This window comes from Nuphar pumila, chromosome 7, assembly GCF_984573655.1.
Source record: "Nuphar pumila chromosome 7, dmNupPumi1.hap1.1, whole genome shotgun sequence".
Lineage (NCBI taxonomy): Eukaryota > Viridiplantae > Streptophyta > Magnoliopsida > Nymphaeales > Nymphaeaceae > Nuphar > Nuphar pumila.
Window position 1 is genome coordinate 108,903,537 of NC_143255.1, and position 23,016 is coordinate 108,926,552.

At 38.1% G+C, this 23,016-nt stretch overlaps 1 protein-coding gene across 1 annotated transcript; it reads right to left on the bottom strand.

Annotated features, from left to right (window-relative positions):
* Positions 1-1,002: 1,002 nt before the first annotated feature.
* LOC149832863 (protein S-acyltransferase 8-like) lies at positions 1,003-22,587 on the bottom strand. Its single transcript, XM_090014755.1, has 5 exons — positions 21,808-22,587; positions 20,105-20,290; positions 9,818-10,120; positions 6,694-6,927; positions 1,003-1,768 (listed from the first exon to the last, which is right to left on the bottom strand). Exons 1-5 carry the CDS (start codon positions 21,871-21,873, stop codon positions 1,250-1,252), a joined length of 1,308 nt encoding a protein of 435 aa, XP_089870881.1. The 5' UTR covers positions 21,874-22,587; the 3' UTR covers positions 1,003-1,249.
* Positions 22,588-23,016: the final 429 nt, after the last annotated feature.

Sequence of the window (23,016 nt, forward strand, 5' to 3'; positions counted from 1 at the left end):
TCGGCTAGTGCAAACTCTCACTTAAATATAAAATTGTATGTTTTCTTATGCGGACCTAAGGAACTCGCATAAATTTATTTGTGAACATTCGGTGAAACTTAAAATCGCAAATATCCTATGTATTTGCATATACTGTACATTTTTTCATAAATATATTTATACATATTTGGTTAGACTGAAACCGTTAAAATCACAAATATATTACTTATTCGCATATACTTTAAGAATTCGCATAAATATATTTGCAAACATCCGGTTAAACTGAAACCACTAAAATCAAAAACTGCTGCCATAGATAATTGCCAGAACAAGGCGCTGTTGTTTTTGCTACACATGCTGCCTTTGGAACTTGTGGAATCAGATGCACTGAAAATGTGTCCAATCCATTGATTTTCATGTGGACATTACCCAGTAGGGATGTCAAATTTGATCAGATTGTATCCAATATCCAACCAAATCCAACTATGTTTAGTCAGATCTGGTAAGCCAAAACCACATTATCCTATTATAATCAGAAGCCAATATGGTTTTGATTTCTAGCTACAGAAACCAAAAAATATCTGACAGATATCCAAATCCATTTACATGTAAAAACATCAGAAATGGTAAGAGCTTTATTGTCTAGATTCAAATCCGCATCAGAAATGGTATGAGCTTTATTGTCTAGATTCAAATCCGTTTAGCTAACATCTGATTTATTAGGATATGGTATCGGCTACATCCAACCCAAATATGATCCTTTTACGTCCCTACCACCCAGATTCGATACCATTGGTGGGATCTGCAGGGTTGAAACTGACCAGTTTGCATCCCTAGTATAGGGCCAACCGTACCCTGTTATTAGGGATGTAAAGTTAGTTATATTTTATATAAAACGAATGTAGTCTGATAAAACTAGAAGCATCTGTAGCAAGGACTACTTAAACTCTCTCTCTCTCTCTCTCTCTCTCTCTCTCTCTCTCTCTCTCTTCAAAGTACAAAATGCACAGTAGACCATACTAATTGGCCTATTTAAAGTTATCTTTCTTGCTAGCAAAGGACAACACCATGGGACGTGTCACAAGTTTCATACAGATACATAATACATCAACAACCAAAATGGCACAAGATGGACAAAATGGAGGACCTCCGGAAATAAGGAGAGGTCTTCACTTAATTATCAAATAAAAAACCCACAACAGTTGCTACAATGCAGCAGGAAACAAATGAATACTCAAATTCTCCTCTTTCTTCTTCATTTTGTAAAAATTTACCTGCTCACTGGAGTGGCCCCTTCACCATCAAACCTTCCACTCTCTGTGACCGCTGAGCTCATCGCAAGAACTTCCGGAGAGATCTCCCAGTTTCCACTCCTCCTACCCCAGCTTGAGTGCCTGTGTGACCCAACATGTGTATCAGATGGAAGATGTCCGCCCATCCCTTGTTCAAGTGCTGCAGGGTAGGTCTCTGGACCGATATCCCGACCAGTGCTGCTCCGATCACGTATATCGCTCTCCTCTAAGCTACGTTCAGAAACTTTGGACAGAGCCCCACCAATCTCCAGATCGTCTTCCACTTTGGTGCGTACATAGTCGACTGGCTCTTCACTCTCTTTGTTTTCCATTGGAGGTGGAGGTGGTTTCTGAACATCTTGCTGTGCCTTTGCACGAAATCTGTTCTTTGAAGGTGGTACACTTGTGCAGAATATCTCAGCAAAATTACTCACACAACCTTGGTCATACACACTCAGGCGGTTCTCAGCTCGGTATCGGAAATTTTCATACGTAGTCTGAAACACATAAAACAGTAAGATTGAAAAGGGAAAGAACGGACTGTTAACCGCAAGAGTAGGTGTACCAGAGGGAACAAGAGGTTATACAGATTGACACTATCTACCCACAAAACTGCAACAACAAACAACAACAACAACTACGCCTTCATCCCAAAACAATTGGGGTCAGCGATATGAACCAAAAAAGAAATTCATTTTGGGTCTTCCACATGAATCCTTTTCCTCCAATCATTTCTATCCAACGCCATGTCCTTGGTGAGGTTCAAAGCATTCATATCCTTTCCTATCATCTCCATCCAAGTCTTCCTAGGCCTACCCCGACCTCTTTTAACTAATATATTTTCCCATTTCTCTAACCTTCTAACTGGAGCATCATTAGGCCTTCGCCGAATATGTCCAAACCACCGTAAACGATTCTCTCGCATCTTATTTTCAATGGGTGCAACACCTACCTTCTTACGTATCTCTTCGTTCCGAATCTTATCTTTTATTGTATTTCCACACATCCATCTAAGCATCCGCATCTCAGCTACACTCATTTTTTTAATATGATGTCTCTTGGCAGCCCAACATTCTGTACCATATAGTAAAGCGGGTCTAATAGTCGTCCTATAAAACTTTCCCTTCAACCGCAATGGCATTCTACGATCGCACAGCACTCCAGTAGCACTTTTCCATTTCATCCACCCAACCTTTATCCTATGATTTACATCTCCATCAATTTCTCCATACTTTTGAATGATGGATCCCAAATATTTGAAATAATCATTCACCGGTATATCTTGCTCACCAAGCTTCACTACACTCCCATCACTACTTCGTTGCTTACTAAACCGACATTCCATATATTCAGTCTTACTCTTACTCAACTTAAAACCTCTAGCTTCCAATGTCTGTCTCCATAATTCTAACTTAGCATTAACCCCAGCTCTAGACTCATCAATCAAAACAATATCATCAGCAAACAACATACACCACGGTACATTTTCTTGAATTGATCTCGTAAGCTCATCCATCACTATCGCAAATAGGAAAGGGCTTAAAGAAGATCCTTGATGTAACCCAACCGTTATCGGAAAATTGGTTGTCACCCCTCCACAAGTGCGGACATTGGTTACTACTCCTTCATACATATCTTTAATTATACTAATGTACTTGAGAGAAACACCTTTCTTCATCATTGTCCACCAGAGAACGTCCCTAGGTACTCTATCGTATGCCTTCTCTAAATCAATAAAAACCATATGCAAATCTTTGTTCCTCTCTCTATATCTTTCAATAAGTTGTCTAAGAAGATGTATAGCTTCCATAGTTGATCTTCCAGGCATAAAACCAAATTGATTCTCCGATATCATGACAACCTTCCTCAACCTAGACTCAATCACCCTCTCCCAAAGTTTCATAGTATGACTCATGAGTTTTATACCACGATAGTTTGTGCAATCTTGTATATCACCCTTATTCTTATATAAAGGCACCAAAGTACTCTTCCTCCACTCATTAGGCATCTTATTTGTTCGCCAAATCAAGTTAAAAAGATTTGTCAACCATTCTAAACCTTTCTCTCCCAAGCATTTCCAAGCCTCGATAGGTATACCATCTGGGCCAACTGCCCTTCTTGATTTCATTTTCTTCAAAGCCTCTGCAATTTCTTTCTTTTGAATCTTGCGCATGAAGTCACGATTTATCTCATGAAAAGGAATGGAGAAGTCTCCAAGATCTTGAGCATGACTATCATTAAATAGCTTATCAAAATAATCTTTTCATCTCTCCTTAATCTCCTCATCTTTGACTAAAACCCTTTGCGTTTCATCTTTGATACATCTAACCATACCCAAATCCTTCGATTTCCTATCTCTCATCTTTGCAAGCCTATAAATATCCTTCTCGCCTTCTTTGGTATCCAACTTGTCATAAACCTCCTTATATACCTTAGCCCTCGCGTTTCGAACAACTTTTTTAGCTTCCTTCTTTGCTATCATATACTTCTCCAAATTCTCACTATCACGACTCTTACTTAGATTTCTATAACACTCTCTTTTAACCTTAATAGCTAATTTGACATCCTCGTTCCACCATGATGTATCCTTACCTAGTGGTGCACCGCCTTTAGACTCACCCAATACCTCCTTAGCTACTTTTCTCATACCACCCGCTATCTTATTCCACATTGATTCTGAATCCTCCTCGAGACACCAATCAACTTCCTTAACTACCTGCTCTACAAACATTCCTTGTTTAGCTCCTTTCAGTGCCCACCACTTAATTCTAGGATCTATCCTATGTCTATCCCTTTTGCGGCATTGTCTAATTCTAAGATCTAAAATTAAGACTCTATGTTGTGTAGCTACACTTTCTCCTGGTATAACCTTACAATCGATGCAACAACCCCTATCTCTCTTTCTAAGTAGGAAAAAATCTATCTGACTCGTATTAACCCCACTTTTAAATGTTACTAGGTGAGACTCCCTCTTCCTAAACCAAGTGTTTGCTAAGATCATATCATAGGACAAACAAAAATCTAAAATCCTTTCTCCACTTTCATTTCTTTCTCCTATACCATAGCCTCCATGGATATTCTCAAATCCATCCCTACTAATGCCTACATGTCCATTAAGGTCACCGCCGATGAAAAGCTTTTCTCCATAAGATGTCTCTTGTACTACTCCATCTAAATCTTCCCAAAATTGATGCTTAATGAAATCATCTAAACCTACTTGAGGTGCATAAACACTAATAATATTAATAATATCCGTACCTAATACTAATTTAATAAGTAAAATTCTATCACCCTTCCTACGGACCTCAACTACATTATCTATAAACTGACGACTCATAACAATCCCTACTCCATTCCTATTCCTATTTATTCCTGTATACCAAATCTTATATCCCCAAGGTTCTATCACTTTAGCTTTCTCACCTACCCATTTGGTCTCTTGAAGACATAAAATATCGATCTTTCTCCTACACATAACATCTACTAACTCTACCAACTTACCAGTTAAAGACCCTATGTTCCAAGTGGCTAACCTAATTTTATGGTCTTGGACTAACTTCTTTACCCCCACCCGTCCAACAAAGTGAGGGAACCCTTGCCTATTTGACACCACACCCGGGCGCCGGTGTGACGCGTCGCTTCTGGGCGACGACCTAGCAACCCTTGCACATTTATCACTGCCTCCGGGCCTAGAGAGTACAGCGCGTCGCTCAGTAGGGAACGCCCCAACGAAATTCTCATATTGGTTCATTTTCATAGGATATGACAAAGTTTTTATGCTGGCTGTCACAGGCCTACCGCAACCCTCCTCCTTTATCCGGGCTTGGGACCGGCAGTGTATAACTACACAGGCGGAAATAACAGAAAACAACCTTCTTATGTGTCCGACCATAGGGAAACAAAGACCACAAAAAGAAAAAAATCACCCCAACACACAAACACCAAAAGCAGTAAGTGTTCAACACCCAACAATCACAAATAGTAAATGAAGCTTGCAGACCCAAATATCAAAATCAAGCTGTAAAAGTGAAAAAAACAACCATCTCCTCTTTTTTTCTTTAGCGTACCAAGATCAGCAGGTGCATAGATAAACAAAGACATTATCAACAAATAAGGTTCTAAAAGAAAAGTAGAACCAGGGGAAAAAATAAAAAAAACAAACCGGGCTCCAATTGGCTACAGAAATGATCTTCAACTCAATTTTATACCAGTTGAAAGCCACACTGGGTTAGCAATCCGTCACTTAATGCAAGCAAAATTTCATTATCTATTCCCCTTTAGACAAGGCCAATGTGTGTCTTGTACTCGTGTAGTCTTTTAACATACAATAAAAAGTTCCAAACTGTAGTCCACAATGAACAGTACACCACAATGGACTTGGAGCTTAACTTTGCACTTGGGAAGCAAAGGTTGGTAACTCCGTCTGAATGCCCCTCACCGAACATTGCCTTGTTGGCATACAGCATCATGATTATAGCAACTTTGCATATTCGGAGGAACTACAAAGATCCTACTTGTACAGATACTCCCAGTATATATCAGCTATCTTGAGAACTAAAATAATACCCATCTATTCAAAAAGTTGTATAAGCAGAATCAACATCAACCAACAAAACATCTCAAGCAACTGCTTGTGCTCAATTTTGTCAATTATGTCTAAACTTGCAATTATCTTAATGACTATGTCAGCAATATTATCATCGTTTTATTTGAATTATCCAAGAAAGAAATATGGAATAAAATACTAGTAGTCAGTTGACTTTAGTCTCTACATTAAGAGGATGTTTGCATCACGGACAAGTGCATCCGTGATGCATTTGCCCAAAACGCAGTCAGAGAAGGGACCTCTGACCCTTGCTTCCTGCCCAAATAGGACACAAGGCATTCTTGCATCACATTTTGGGCGGGATGCAGGAATTACCTGTTTGGTGCAGGGCATGGGGCCTGCCACTGTGGGATGCATTGGTCCCAGTGGACCCCATGTCCTGCAATTCAAACACGCTGTAAGTGACTAATTTGCCACCCTCTCTCTTTTGCAGCTTTGGTTCAAACATGTTTTACCCTTTCTCTTTGTAGTTTGATGGCCAAGCATGCTTCACCATCTCTCTTTGTAGTTTTCAGTTAAAACGTCTGTCACTATTTTTGTGTGTAGTATATATGCCCACGTCAAAATATGTGGATTATTTAAGATTTAATGTGTCAAACACTGACACCTGCATTCATGTCTAGGTAACATAGCTAGCAGTGGAACAAGTTGCACTGTAAAGCATAAACCAGTGACAATGACATGTTCAGAAAAACTCCAATACAGCAAGCAAATATTTGAAAATGATACCATCATATAACAGAAAAAATCTGATAAAACTTGCAATAGATAACCAGAGAGAACATAGCACTTTGAGATAAAAAAAAAAACACTGACCTGGTTGGTACCAATAAGATACAAATGGAACACGGTGAGACCTCCAACAAACCACACAGAAATGAAGCAGTAGATCATAAGTATCAGGGATGCTGGAGAATGCCTGAGCGCACTCCAAACTGTGTGATAGTCCCCATCCATGAGAAACTTAATGTTCAAAGCTGACATTGCAAACACGTATATGCAAAGCATGGTTGCTGATGAAACAAACATGAAGAAGAAACGATAGTTCCGCTGCAATGGGGGAATAGAGAAAGAAAATATGTACCACTAGTTAGCATTTGAAGTTATGGTAAAAAGGAATTTCCATAGAGTTCCAATACTACCAGAAGAGGGAACCAAGAGTCATAAATTACAATAATGTGTTGACAAGAGGCACCTGAAACAGCTTCAATAGAATGAATACTACAAATGAAACACCCCTATGAAAAGAAAATGTTAGGGAGTATGGAAAACAAATGTGAGATGACAGACTCACCCTCACAAACTATATAAGTTAGCATCTATGATTTGCAAAGAAACAATTGCATGTTTCTCAACTGTGGTGAAGATGTTCACCATCTAATCCTTCCCTCTTCTGTAGGGGCATTGACAATTCATTTCATCACATATCCAAGAAATGTAAATCAACTCCTAAACTTGAATCCCTTTAAGGGGAATCTTCTAAGCATGAGAGAAAAAAAGACTGTATGTGTGTTTTATCAGAAAACATTAAGTACTGGAAACACTTTTTTTAATTTTACAGATATTTACCAGCAGTAAAGGTAGTTTAGATCACCTATTTAGTCATCGATCTTATGTGTCAAAGAAGGGACTGGCATTCCATCACAGGTTGTCGATAAAACATCCAGAAGATCAAACTGATCTGTGAGCACGCAAAGACAACTGTTTCACATGTGTTCATGTTGATAAACCTGATATATCCATCATTACCATAGATATAGAACATCCCTAGAGAGGCCAATATACTAAGCTAAAGAATTCCTTTAACTGGCCGAATATGATGGCTTCTAAGAAAATTCAGAAAATTTACATTAAGCTGTTAAAATCACCCCTTCAGTACTTGACAACTGTCACACATTCATTTGAATAGGTCGGCAATAGTTTTTTATTATTATGGACTCAGGATATTTTATTGGCTTCAGAAATCAGGTGCAGAAAAACTAACTTTAGGCTATGCACGTATACTTTTTTTCTCAAGAAAAGATGCATGTACACCATTTTCATTTTCCTTATTTTGTCTATGGGAAATGCAAACTGCAATGTCTAGGCAAGGAGGAACTGTCCTAAGGTGCCTTGTCTCCTTTGAACCATTGAGGCAAGTAGACCAAGGTTGGGAATATTTGACAACTTATTTGAGCATCACATATTGTTCCCTTCTTCCAATTTTTGGACATAAACAGGGTTCAACTGATGCTGAGGGGTTCAAATACGCTCTTCTTGCTTGCTCTCTGTCCTGGATTGTCAAGAACTAGACATGAACTTTTCAGGCTTGACTTGTAATTCATTTATATCACTTAAGAAGATATTCATGCTTTGAGAGCCTCTAGACCTCTTGTTGCTTACGCTAAACAATAACTTATTCCAAATTCTTCAGATTTGTTGTCTACCGTAGATTATCAGTTTGATAATTGATGGATCAGGTAAGGGACTTTTAAGGGATACGAAGGTGGGTTCCTAGCCCCATTTCACTATAGAGCAGACCAATTATAGGATATGCAGAAAACAGAAGATATGAAATCAATTAAGAAAATGTTGCCTAAAAGCATAGTCACCAATATTGTTCTCAGCAAGGTTTTTCTCAGAATTTTTTTTCAAAAAAGTTGTTTTCCTCAAAAAAAATCAGGAAAATATGGGAAGTTTTAAAATTTGAAAAAAACAGGTTAAGAAATAAAAGATTTTATAGTATTTTTCTTGCAAAAATATAAAGAAACGATTAGAAAAGTTTCAAAAATGTAAAAGAAACAAAAAAAGATACTTAAAATATATAAAAAATATTTTTTTTTATCTCGAGTATATCTCAGAAAAATATATCACGATATTTTGAAGATATCAGAAAAATCTCGCGAACATATCTGTTGACCTTGAAATACAGATGATGTCACGATATTTTCAAAACATTGGCAATATCGATGACTATGCCTAAAAGAAAAGAAAACAGGATGGTGACAAGGCAGCCTGCAACCTTGATATATAAAGATGACAAAATAAATGGAACTTCAAAGGTAGTGGCAGAAAAAACTCTACCTTCCTTAATGTGGAGAAAAGCCTTTGTCATAATCTAGACAAAGAATCCAAAAGAGATCAATGTGCTGTGACTCATGAAGTGAGCTCAAGTGTAAATCTCACTTTGCAAATGGCTGTCTACCATAAGTACATCCCACCAGACATGAATACTTCTTCAAAAATATCCAATGTGGTCATGAGAAACTATTTCCAAAATTTATACAATATTCTTTTCCAACCTTGGCTCTTACAGCCCTCCACAATTCAGCAATATGCAACGCCTTTGACTTTCTTATTTCCCAAATATACATTTTTCTTTTCTATTAGGACCCATTTGTTTCACTTTCATGAGGTGGGAAAAGGCTGAGCTGCCAGGAAAGCTCAGTCCTTTCCCACTTTGAGTGAAACAAACAGCAATAAGGGCTGAGTTGGCAACTTTTCCCATCTCCCACACTTTTTCCTGTCATTTTTCAGTCACACCTCGCCCCATATGAAAACATTGTCACCCCTCCTCCATGCTGGTAGTTGTGTGGGCACCAAGCATGGAAAGGTTCGCTTTCCCATGTGTGCTGTATGTGTGAAGGAAATATGTGACTTCTTAAGGGCCCATTTGTTTCATGCATTTCGACAAGACACAGAATTCCCTCCATCAGATCCAAAAGAAGATTTTTAAAAATATGCTTCCATAAAAATCAGAAAGCTTGAGGTTCCTTAGTTAATGTATTTTGTTCTCTTATTCTACAGTGCTCCAGTGTGGTTTCACTTTCACCTATTGATCTGATAGATCCAACCATAAACAAAAAAGAAGAAAGGAAAAGAAACATATGAAAATATAGGTGATAAAACAGCCCAACTTGACCCAATATTACCAACCAAATGAAAAGCCTCAAACAATTACCTTGCCAATACATTGCCCTACCCAAGGGCAGTGATGGTCAAAACGTTCAACACAGTTGTTGCAAATGGAGCAATGGGAGCAGCGTGGAGGGCGATACAGCATGCAAGTATCACAGTATTTGACTTTCACAGTCATGCCATTGTATGAAACTTCTTTAATACGAGGAAATCGAAGTCTTGGAGTTTGTCCAGCACCACCATCATTTGTAACTGTTGATTCATATAGCTCTTCTTCAGGAGGATGCAAAGCTCTAGGAACAATCCCAGGATCTTGAGCAGAAGTCAAGAGAAGAAGTAACAATACCTTGATTAAGTTTTATCAGGATAAACTTGTCAACTTTGAGAAGAAAAAATAATGGTAGAAATCAATTAATGAGGCACATTAATGTGAAAGCATTTTCTAGAATATTGGAAACTATGACAAGCAAGCAGAGCATGATCAAGACCTAATCATCCTTTATGCAGTAGCACATGCACTGGATAAAGAACCCGTGTCTATGCTTAGATGCAAGTGTTTTGCTGATTGAGCAGGCAAGCTGTGCATAGCCCACTGTGGGGTTCAAACTTAAGAACCCTATTAACATGCACTCTGATTATGTTTCCTCTTGACAAAAGTAACAAGAAGAACCAAAATTATGGTTCAAATTAACAGATTCAAAATTAACTTCCATACTTGCAGTACCTTCTTATTTATTTTTGGGGGAGAGAGAGAGAGAGATCTTAAAGCTTGAAAATAGTTAACCAAAATTTATGATTGCCATTGCAATTGGAATAACACAAAAGAACCATCTCCACAGAGCTTGACATATTCCCTATGAAAGGTGGCACTGTGCAAAATATGGTTAATTTATTATGCAACATTTACAGAGTATGTGTAAGGAAACTAACCATACTTTTTAATGGCAGATGTCTATTTTCTTGAAAAACTATCTTGGTAGGTTGAGAACAGAATGCTATCATACGATCACAAATGATAAAAATACTGTGAAAAAGTGAACAGACAACCATCTATAAAATGGTAAAAAGATACTAAAAGAATGCCAATTAGGGTGGTAGCAGCACTGTCACAAGCACCATCAAAAACAGAAAAGTATTAAAATGCTCTTATATGCAACCAACGCAGATATGAATGCAAAAGAAACAAGAAGGTACGTGTATCAGTTAGTACACAATATCAGAAAATAAATAACACAAATATAACTTAATAAAGGGAATGATCATAATATATACGAGTGCTAAAAAGCATGTAAAGCCACAAAGAGGTTCAGGCTTCATCACAATACATTTACAACATGAATAAGCGGTCAAAATGCAGTATGAAATCTCGCAATTGTGGACCGACCCACAAATAATTGGTATTTTAGAATAGTTTGTTCTTGGTCAGGAAAGTAACAAATTTATTCATTTAGATCTTTTTATTGATCGTTTTTTCACATTGGTTCATTTGAGGACCAAGCATCTCTTGTTCGTATGAAAGACCTTCATGTTCATCACGTTTCAAGAGGCAGGAGTTGTGAGATGATTCCTCTTAGAAAACGAAAACAAAAGCTCTTCCCTTTCACGAAATGTGCTTCGGGATTCAATAAACCACTATCTAATTACGCAATTGGAGAAGATATTGGCAGCACCATTGTAGTCATTTCATGGCCATGTAACGTTATGAATATCATGCACTTTGACAAGTCAGAATTGATTAAGGAACAATGATATCAACTAAGAGACCATATGATCAATCCTATAGTTAAACCTGTCAAGGACCCTCCATCCCAAGGGAAAAAAAAAAGATAAAATTTGTTACTACAAGGTTTGACATGTGTACATGTATGCATGTATGTACAAAACTACAAATGTATATAAAAGCTACCAAAAGCACTACCTACAGTTGGGATGTGAACTTTCAAACCAAAAGACAAAGCACTTCTACAGTGCAAGGGAAGTCATTGCGAAACAGGAAGTCCACTTCAGAAAAACATAGGAAATTAACTCCCCATTCATGTGGAATTATTTGGAGTAAGAGTATTTCAACTTTGGGAAAATTCAATTTAGGGGCCAACCTTTTGGCCCTAATTCCAAAAATGGGCCTCATGTTTCTGAATTTCATGATATGGCATCTGTTTTCATGGAAACTGTTAAACAGGGGCCCACCTTTATTACTGTTGTTAACTCAAGTTAAATCATAAGTCAAATTACAATAATAACCTTCATAATCAAACTTTTAAAATATTTAACCTTTTCTTTCTTAAGAGGATGAATGAGTATTTTTCAATTTCAAAGGACAGTACAGGAAACCACAAAGAATCACGTTTTCCAAGATGGAAGTCAACCTGAGATCCCTATTTGACAGTTTCTAGGAAACCTATGGCCCATTTCAGGAATTTAAAAAAAGTAAGGTCTATTTTTGGAATTATGGGTACAAGTTGACCCCTAAATGGAATTAACTTTTCAACTTTTAATCGCAAAACTGAGGCATATATCTTATTTAATTTCAATTAATTTAATAAAATTTCATACAGAACTTCACGAGTATTTTAGCAATCCAAGCTATTAGGAAGAGACATGAATTAAAATTTATATCGGCACAAAATACATAAAAACCTGCTTTTTCTACAATGATATGGTTACTATGGTTGGGCCGATCAAGAATCATCATTCTAGAGTTACAGATTATTATTTTTTTGTTCTTATCATAGTCATCATAGGCGCTTAGAATAAGGATGAATCCTAATTCCTAGAAAGCAAGAAGCAGACACGTTCAGGAATCCAAATTTCCAGCAGGAATCAGATTCAGTCACAGGAATCCCGATTTCCAATCATGTCACATTTGGAAGTTAGATTTTGTTTTGTAAAATGATAGTGATGCAAGTATGACACTACTTGGATGTTTAGATTTTTTTTGTAAAAATTGAGATCATAGGAATGTATCATGTTATTACTTCATAAGTTTGTATTTTAGATGAAATAAATCAAAGATTATCTACTTTACATAGGCATGATATCACTTTATAGGTATGAATCTATAAAACACTTTCTACCCTTAGTTTTTTTTTTAATTGTTCAAAAGTATCACAGTAGCTAAAGTATGTTGTTATGCTTAATTGAAGCAGATTTGCAATATACGTGATAGAGTATGCACAATTTGCTGGACAAATTCTTTATTCTTTCACAAACTAGAGGACCATACTAATGGATTCAAGTCCATAACCACAGGTTCCAATGAACAAGGTCATGTATCACTTGCCAACGAGGTTCTATCAATTAGTATTATACAAAAGAAGTCAATTATAGACACTAACACAATTAGAACATCTCTTCATAGACAAATGATTTGTGTGGGATCCTTTTCTATCAGACAGGAAGGGTTGCTGCATCAAATGTACTTAAGTAATTTCTCCATAGATTAGACTTTATATCCATCTATAAGAAGAAGAAATCGTGCAAGGGGATTCTATTATTTCAATGTGTGGTGTTCAAATTAAGCTTATTAAGTTGCTGATTTTGAATATTTTGTACTTTTATTGAATGTATATTTGTGCATTATTTTCTTAAGTGATATAGAGATTTTCTAATAGAATAATATAATTAATGATTCTGATCTTGATTTCTTAAAAGTCCATCAATTTGTTAGCATCACTTCCAACTTGTTTCCCACTTCACAACTCCTCTAAAGATTTGAAATGACCACCTTCTGATTCTAATTCCCATACTGCTCCTTGTTTTCGATTCCCACTCTGCAACTATAAATCCTATTTGACAATAACACCCTATCAAGTTGCATCATCCAAATATGTAGTGTAAAGCAATTTCCAACTCATTCAATGGAGAACATGTAGGTAGCAAAGTCATTGTTGTAAGTATCGTACCGTACTGTATGATATATATAATTACTTTTGGGTTTTGTGATATGATACACACTCGTATCGTGATACAAATGTGTATCGCACTTGTATCAGGTGTATCGTACAATACACCTTTGGTACACTTTAAAAAGGCCGAAAGTTACTTTTTTCATTTTGGGTTTTAAATACCTTTTGAGGGCCAACTTCTCCATTTATCTAGAGGCCATTAGAAGTGCATTTCCACCGTTTTTTCACCTAAATAAGTGGGTTAAGGTAAAAAAAATGCATTTTCATCCTTTTTTCACTCAAGAAAATGAGTCAAGGTAAAATATCTTTATTATGAGTAAAATTACAAAACTACTTTCCAAAAAACTTCACCTCGGAGGTAGGTTGCCCCCGTACAACCCCCCCGCAAAAATTAAAGATTTATATTAAGGTAGAAATCAAGCTCCGCACTCCAACAAAGATGGCATAAGATGATTCGGCATGGCAATGACACACTCAAGTAATTAGTGTAAACCAATTGAAAATTGAGTGCAACTATTGTCCTTAGTTGTCAAACATGGAGCCTAAGCGCAGTCCCACCACCTAGGTGACTAGGTCTAGGCGGTGGGGCCCTATTTTAGCGCATAGGCGCCGCCTAGCTCGCTTAGGTGGTGCGTAGGCTTGGACCGCCTAGGCTTAAGCCTAGGTCCAAATTTTTTTTTACGTTGACTACATATAAAAAGGGGAAAAAGGAGAAACCTTTTCCCCTTTTTTTTCTCCTTTGTCTCGCTCAGTTCTCTCTCCTCTCTCTCACTAAGGCAGCATAAGAAGAAGAAGATAACAAGTACGTAATAGGTCTCTCTCTCTCTCTCTCTCTCTCTCTCTCTCTCTCTCTCTCTCTCTCTCTCTCTCTCTCTCTCTCTCTATAAGGAAGAAGAGGAGGAGGAGGAGGAGGTGCTTCGCGCAGGTGTCAATAAGCATGGGGCAGGCAAGTGGTGCACGTCGCTCCAACATCAATCCGAAGGTATCGCCCACTTCCCTATTTGTCCTTCGTCATTGTTGCCTCGTTGTTGCATTATTTTGGTCCTATGGCTGGCCTTTCTATGCTTTTTGCTTTTTTCTGCATGAGATTATGATCAATGGTCATCCCAAATTTTCGTTCTTTTTTCTTGGTGGTGCGTTGTTGGTTTAAATATGGGAATTTCTTCCACTGTTCTCCATAGGAGGCACATGATCGTGGATGGAATTGATCTTTGTTTTATTTATTTTTATTTCTATCGGTTCAAAGGAAGGAGGGAGTTTGTGTATCTCGCTTTTCCTTCTTTAACCGTATTTTGTTTCAATACAACAACAACTACTACGCCTTCATCCCAAAGCAATTGGGGTCGGCGATATGAACCAAAAACGAAAATCATTTTGGGTCTTCCACATGAATCCTTCTCCTTCAATCATTTCTATCCAATGCCATGTCCTCGGTGAGGTTCAAAGCATTCATATCCTTTCCTATCATCTCCATCAATGTCTTCCTAGGCCTACCCCGACCTCTTTTAACTAATACATTTTCTCATTTCTCCATCCTTCTAACTGGAGCATCATTAGGCCTTCGCCGAATATGTCCAAACCACCGTAAACGATTCTCTCTCATCTTATTTTCAATGGGTGCAACGCCTACCTTCTTACATATCTCCTTGTTTTGAATCTTATCTTTTATTGTATTTTGTTTCAATGTAAAAGGAAATTTTGAGTTTGGGTTAGGTTTCACAAAAAATGGCACTTGTAGTCTTTGTTGAAAGCGGGTATGAAGTAATCTTGAATATATTTGAATTAAGTTGCTTGATTCCTTCTTTTCTTCTTTGTTAGGCATTCACTAATTGAGTGTTTGACCAACAGTCGTGCGAACGTTGCTCTTTCATGTGTCCTGGATAAGAAAAATTATTTGAGAATTAGGGAACGGAGTCAGTCGTGCCCTTGTGAGTTGAACATGTGGATGTGTAGTTAATTGGAAAATAAATAAATAGCTGCAAGCTCCAAATTAGGTACCCACTTTGTTAGACAAACCTATTGTAAACTTATAAAGGCTTCTTGAATGTGATAAGACCAATCTAGAATTCCCTGTTTAGATGTCCTTTTTGAAGCTAAAATTCCAGTATAGCCCACATTGAAGACAAGAATATCAGTATTTTGCCTGGATCAATTAACAAGGCACCCATGAAAGAACTAATTTATGACAGTAAAAGGCATGTTACTGGTGACAAACATGCAGGTGCTTCTAAATCTCAAGTATGTGAAAACTATGCTCGCTTGATTAAAATCAAATCTTCTATTGCTTGTATTCTATGTCACAGGGATTCGGCTAGCAAGGTGTCGCACCCGCATCGACGCGACTTGAAGCGGGTGCGGGTGCAGGTGCGGCACCGGGTGCGGTCAACCCGACCCTGGGTGCGTTGACCTTTCGGCAAGGAGCAGAGGAGGAGGGAAGAGCGCGATAGGGGGCCATCGGCTCCTTGTCGGCCTTCCGGCGCACCACGAGAGAGAGGGAGGGAACGACAGGGGATTGCCGACCCTCGGGCGACACAGAGAGAGAGGGCCAGGGGCGGCATGAGCCACCGACCTCCTGCCAACACCCTGATTGGAAACAGAGGAGAGAGGGAGGGCACGACAGAGGTTGTCGGCCTTCTACCGGTTCTCCGGCGACCCAACCGAAAAGGAAAATTGCAAGGAGAGGCTTTTTACTTGCGAGGTCACGGCGACGACGGCGGCAACGACGATCGGGAGGAAGGAGAGGGGATGGCGCTGAGATCACAGACGCACGCAGGGGCTGGTGGTGTTTGGGAGTATACCGGTTCTCCGGCGAGTCGAGGGAGATGAGGCAGAGGGAGAGCGATTGAGAGAGAGATGAGGAGGGCGATCGGGAGGGGAGATGAGTCAGAGGAGGGAGGCGCAGGCGGTGAGGGTCCCCCCCCTGCAATTATTTGAAGGCTCAAGGGACGCCCAATTCAAAAAAACCCTTTCTCAGAAGAAGGGGAGGTTGCGGCGGTTTGAAATATGCGAGGGTTTTAACCCTCGCATTCGCATGCTAATAACCCTAATGGGTTACGAGTCCGGACCGGATCAAGATCCGACCAGGGTCCGAAAGGATTTTTTAACGTGGGATTTTACAACAGAAGCTGAGGTTTTTGGATTTGTCTGATTGTTCGTGTTTCTCAACTTTTCCTGAAAATACAGGCTTGCTAGGCTGCTTGCCAAAGATCGACATGAGGGGGGTTTTCAGCAACAAGAGGCAGGCAGGGCTTTAAAGGGGCCTGAGTCTAGTTCGGGCCAGACCAGGTGGGCTCAATGTCTACTCCTAGATCTTGTTCAATCTTGAATATAAACGCTACGTTTCATGGATACTTCAACTTACACTTGTGTCATGTCCTCATCTGTCTCATTTGCTTCCAAAAGATTCTTGCTGAATAAATTTCTCCAACTCTCCAACTGTTGATGCTCGAGTTTTTTCATATAAATAATATCATATATATATATATATATATATATATATTTTTTTTTTTTTTGCCGCACCCCACACCCCCGCACCCAAGGTTTTTGAAAGTGCTGCATCCCCGCACCCATGTGACTTAGTTGTATTCTATGTCACAGAGATTCAGCTAGTAAGGTGCCGCACCCGTATCGACGCGACGCGGGTGCCGCACCCGTATCGACGCGACGCGGGTGCCGCACCCAAGGTCATTTTGGTCCAATTTTCAGGCTTAAAAAAAATTGCCAAGAAAATTTTTTTTGCCCTATATGTCACAGGGATTCTCCAACTAGGTGCCGCACCCGCACCCGATGCGGTCAACCTGACCCTGGGCGCAGTCAACGCACCTAGGATCATTTATGTCCAACTTTTGGACTTATATATATATACAACAACAACAACAACTACACCTTAATCCCAAAACAATTGGGGTCAGCGATATGAACCAAAAAAGAAATTCATTTTGGGTCTTCCACATGAATCCTTTTCCTCCAATCATTTCTATCCAATGCCATGTCCTCGGTGAGGTTCAAAGCATTCATATCCTTTCCTATCATCTCCATCCAAGTCTTCCTAGGCCTACCCCGACCTCTTTTCACTAATATATTTTCCCATTTCTCCAACCTTCTAATTGGAGCATCATTAGGCCTTCGCCGAATATGTCCAAACCACCGTAAACGATTCTCTCGCATCTTATTTTCAATGGGTGCAACACCTACCTTCTTACGTATCTCCTTGTTCTGAATCTTATCTTTTATTGTATTTCCACACATCCATCTAAGCATCCGCATCTCAGCTACACTCATTTTTTGAATATGATGTCTCTTGGCAACCCAACATTCCGTACCATATAGTAAAGTGGGTCTAATAGTCGTCCTATAAAACTTTTCCTTCAACCGCAATGGCATTCTACGATCGCACAGCACTCCAGTTGCACTTTTCCATTTCATCCACCCAACCTTTATCCTATGATTTACATCTCCATCAATTTCTTCATACTTTTGAATGATGGATCCCAAATATTTGAAATAATCATTCACCGGTATTTCTTGCTCACCAAGCTTCACTACACTCCCATCACTACTTCGTTGCTTACTAAACCGACATTCCATATATTCAGTCTTACTCTTACTCAACTTAAAACATCTAGCTTCCAATGTCTGTCTCCATAATTCTAACTTATATATATATATATATATATATATATATTTTTATATTTATATTTATATATATTTATATATTTTTGCCGCACCCCCGCACCCAAGTTTTTTGAAAGTGCCGCACCTGCACCCATGTGACATAGCTTGTATTATGTCTATTGTTAGTTTTTTGTATACATGATTTTATTTTGTGTATATTGTTCATTCACATTGCTAGTTATATGGTTTGTTTATTCAATTGTTAATTTGTTTGAGCAGGTTATGTAATACAATTGCTTTACAGTGTTCAACGACATATTATTTCTCTATTGCTTATAGTTGATTAATTTTATATTGTATACATGTTTGTTATTAATTTTAGTAGTTTGTTTATAGATTTTGCATGTTTTTTTTTGTTTTTTTTTTATTTGGGGTACTGCCTAATCCACCTATGCCTCGCCTAGTCTTTTTAGAGGCTCACTGCCTAGGCTCCACCTAGCGCTTTTGACAACTAAGCTATTGTCATAATATTTTTGTTTATGTAATATGAAAGTATGATTCTTTTGGCATGTTCTTAATTGCAAGATATTTAATATTTTGCATTGTTCTTATGAGATATGTATAGAATATTATCTATGATTCTATGAATCTATATTAGTTGATGTTTGATGATGTCTTATGCGGCTCATAGAGACATAAATGCTTCATATGTGATTTTATGGTTGTATTTTGTGCAATTCATCCGTGTTTCATGTGATACTATTTTTTACAATTTTTGCTGATTTTTCTTGATTTTTTAGAATTTTGGGAATTTTTTATTAAAAATTCACGATACGAAACGATACGATGTTACTTTGGGCCCGATTGATACGAGTAACGATACAATACTTACAACCTTGAGCAAAGTGGTTATCCCTTTTTAAGTTTGAAGTACCCATCCATGTTAATCACTTCCTAACTCATTCTAGCAATGCCTAATGCATTTTTTCCCACTGGCATTGAACATTTAACTATGTGGGACTCAGCATTACCTATATATATATATATATATATATATATATATATATATATATATATATATATATATATATATATATATATATATATATCTTCTACCCTTAAATATTATGAGTAAAAAGTTCTAGGAATGAGTTAAAAGGAAAACAATATGTCTGCCCTTGCACATGGGTGAAAAAGCTAGTGGCTGTAGTAAGGTTTTAAAATAAACTTCAGAATCTATTGTAGTTACTAGAACTTCCTAATACATCTTGGAGGTGAACAGGAAGAGTTTCTTAATGTCAAGGTATGCCTCATATGCCTCTGAATTGTTTGTTGACTTAAATGGTAAAACTCTTGAGCATTAGTATTTTTCTCCCATATATCAAGAGTTCTAGCCTCAGCCCTCAAGTAATCATCATTTCAATTAAATGCTGGTTGCATTGTATTCCTTCATGTTCAAGATTGAAAGTCCCAAAAAGATAACCTAGAGCCAGCAATATAAAATCATACTTTCATCACACCCCATCCCACCAAAAAAAAGCTCAAGTAACTAGAAATTGTGAATGACTTCAAGCATGTTTTAAAGGAAATCATATACTTAAACCAGACAAGAGAAAAACATAAACACTACAAGGAACAACAAGATTCCATCACCACAACAAATTGCTGTTAAGAGAACTTGGCCAGAAACAATAAAAAGCATATCCACAAAATGTGACATCCAAAGATCTAGAAGGTGAAAAACAAATGTTCACATGAAAAATATTTCTTTCAATCACCAAAATGAGTAAACGAGGGAAAGAAGGACTAACATAGATTGTGAAGACTATGGCTACCACCAGAATCGTATAACCAGCATTGTATGTAGGAAATTTGTGTAGAAGATTTCTTGCAACAAATACACAAAAGACCACCACAGGGACAACAATAAGTGATATGGTGATAAATAGAGATCTAACATCAGGTCCAAATATTAACCTCCCACCCAAGAAAAATATCTGCAGAAGGGAAAAATGCAAACAAAAAATTAGTTCCGGCTAAAACAGTTCAAAAATAATTAGCCTGATTGAAAGAAAACTGCTCCCATGAGCTAAACATAACAAAAAGGCAACAAAAGGAAATTCATACACACCAAGCCTTTCCTCTTTTCAAAGCTGCTATCCACTAATATGCATAACAAGAATTTCAATACTATTCTGGTAGGGAAGAATGAATTGTGATGAACAAAATTTAAATTCAAGTAGGGGAAAAGGCGCAACATTGCAGATCTATGTCACACGGACTCTTCTAACAGGGCACCGCACCCGCGTCGCACCCGCACCCAGACGGGTGCGACACTTGGACACAGCTTCCTTTGTGTTAGGTGAAGTCAACCACACTGAGGTCCATTTCTATCCAAAAGTAGATTCAGTTAACCCTAATCAAGTCCATTTTTATCTATATAATATATCTAAATACATAAATGCACACAAATACACGTAGTGTTTAACTTAAAACTGACATATATGTATATATACTCCCCGCACCCAAGTTTTTTTAAAGTGCCGCATCCGCACACGCACCTATGTGACATAGTTGCAGATATCTTATATTGGTTCTTCTAAATGTAGTCCTTTTTTTTATTTCATTTATCTTGGTAACATCCTCTTCTTTTTTTAGACAAATCCTCGTCATACACTTCATAGTATTTAGCTGTTTGATTTGCATTCCATGCACCGAGTTGTGTATATTGAGGATAAACTTAACCCTTGTGCTTTTCAAGGAAAGTTCAAATCATAAACGTGCCACAAAACACTGAGGCTATGGAAGTTTTCCAAATGACTAAAAATCATATTGATTTGCGAGTAATATATACATAAGATCTTCACTGTATAATGCAATCCTGCAGGCTCTAAAGCAACTCTACAGCAAATTACTGCCATGTTATATGAGATAATCGTTTAAACCACATGATCACACGGACAACCACACAATCACAAACACATGTGCATGCATTCTGCATGTACGTCAGTATGTATAATAATGCAGGCCATGAAACTCTCTATAATGTCAATAAAATGTAAAATGATTCACTACAAACTTCACTTAACAGCATCATTTCACCATTCTGAATAACACTTAAAAAAACAAACTACTAATTCAAACAGATTTAAAAGTATTCTCACCAAGCAATACGATTTGGGGGTGTTTGGATGCACCCACTACCCAAAAAAAGTAGGATAAGCTCGGAATTTGGATTATTCTCCAGAAAGCAATTTGGTGTTTGATGGACCCACTTATCCAGAAAAAAAAACATGATAAGCTGGGAATCTGAATTGTACTCCCGAATGTACTTTCCCAAGATATACCACTTATCTGGAAAAGTGGGCACATCCAAACACCCAACAAGAGACTAAATCAAATAATCCACACAGAAAAAGCTGGAAACTATAAACAACCAAAAACACACAAAACACTTAAAAGAGCATGAAACGAGAATTAATCTCAGGTAAAAGGCAGTGGAGAGAGTCACTACATTGTTCCCCTTCCAACTCTGATACACGAGGTCGGCCATCAGGCTTCTCGGCGCCGCCAACCCCATTCAGAACTAAAACCACTCCCTCAATTCCGACACCTCCGAACCCCGTAAACATCACGCTGCTTCCGATCCATTCCCCGCCGAACTCCCCTAAAAACCCACCATAATTCAACCCACCAAACGCCAGATCCGCTCCAACCCTGCAGAAAAAATCTAGCACTTACAAAAGCTCCACCTCCAGCGAACCATCCCACGAGTCAGACTTTTCCGAACCAAACACAATAACTCACGAACAAAATGCCCTACGGCATCAACCGAGTACCAAAATCACACCGTCGAAAACCCCAAAAAACGAACCAATTTTTTCCAAGGAAAATAAGAACTAGCCCAGATTTTCCAATGTAAAAGAGAGAAAGAGAGGAACCAAACCCTAGGAAACCTCCTGGGCTAAGTTCCACAGAGAAGGGAAAAATCTAGGCACTGAAGAAAGTATGAACAACAAGGAGAACTGATTCAGTTTGGGAAAGAGTTCAGTGGGTGTGATGGAAATCGAATTTGGGGCCCAGTGAGAGATTTTTTTTTCTTTCTAGGGAAAAGGAGAAAAAAAAAGAAGGGTTGCAGTTTTTCAGAGAAGCAAAGGGAGGATTCGATTCGAGGGTGCGGAGGAAGGAGGCTCGGTGGTGTACGGCCACCCGAGAGTGAGAGAAGAGGAAGAAAAGGGAAGATTGGAATGATCGAGGGGGGCGGTGTCACTTTTTCTTTTTTTAGTTTTTTGGGGCTGGAAAGGATTGAATGAACTCAAAATTTGAAAGATTTCTTAAAATAATAATATAATAATTAAAAATAATAACAAAATTAGCAATGGCTAAATATTGCAACAATAAGCTTTCTCACTTTACACTTTGCTAGCTGAGGGCTGAAAACGGGCTGGATCTTGTTAAATTCGAATCTGAATCTAAACCGTATAATGTAGATCTGAATCAGGATGTGGATCAGATTCTAGATGGTAGTTTGAAACTGGGTCCCAAATATATAAGGGAATACTCGAATTTGTTTTTGGGGGGGAAGGGGAGAGAAAGAGGAGGGGAGAAGCTAAGCTCTTTATATGTAAAAATTGAAACCAGTTTTGAGTTTGATCCGAATTCTAAAATAGATCTGAACAAAAATACCATTCTGAATCCAATTTTAGCAAATATGGAACTGATT

Coding starts and splice junctions, on each gene's coding strand:
- LOC149832863 (XM_090014755.1), bottom strand. CDS start 21,873: ATGGGGTTGGCGGCGCCGAGAAGCCTGATGGCCGACCTCGTGTATCAG. Junction 10,121..20,104: donor CCATAGTCTTCACAATCTAT/GTTAGTCCTTCT, acceptor AACTTAATCAAG/GTATTGTTACTTCTTCTCTT. Junction 6,928..9,817: donor TAGGGCAATGTATTGGCAAG/GTAATTGTTTGA, acceptor CCCCCATTGCAG/CGGAACTATCGTTTCTTCTT.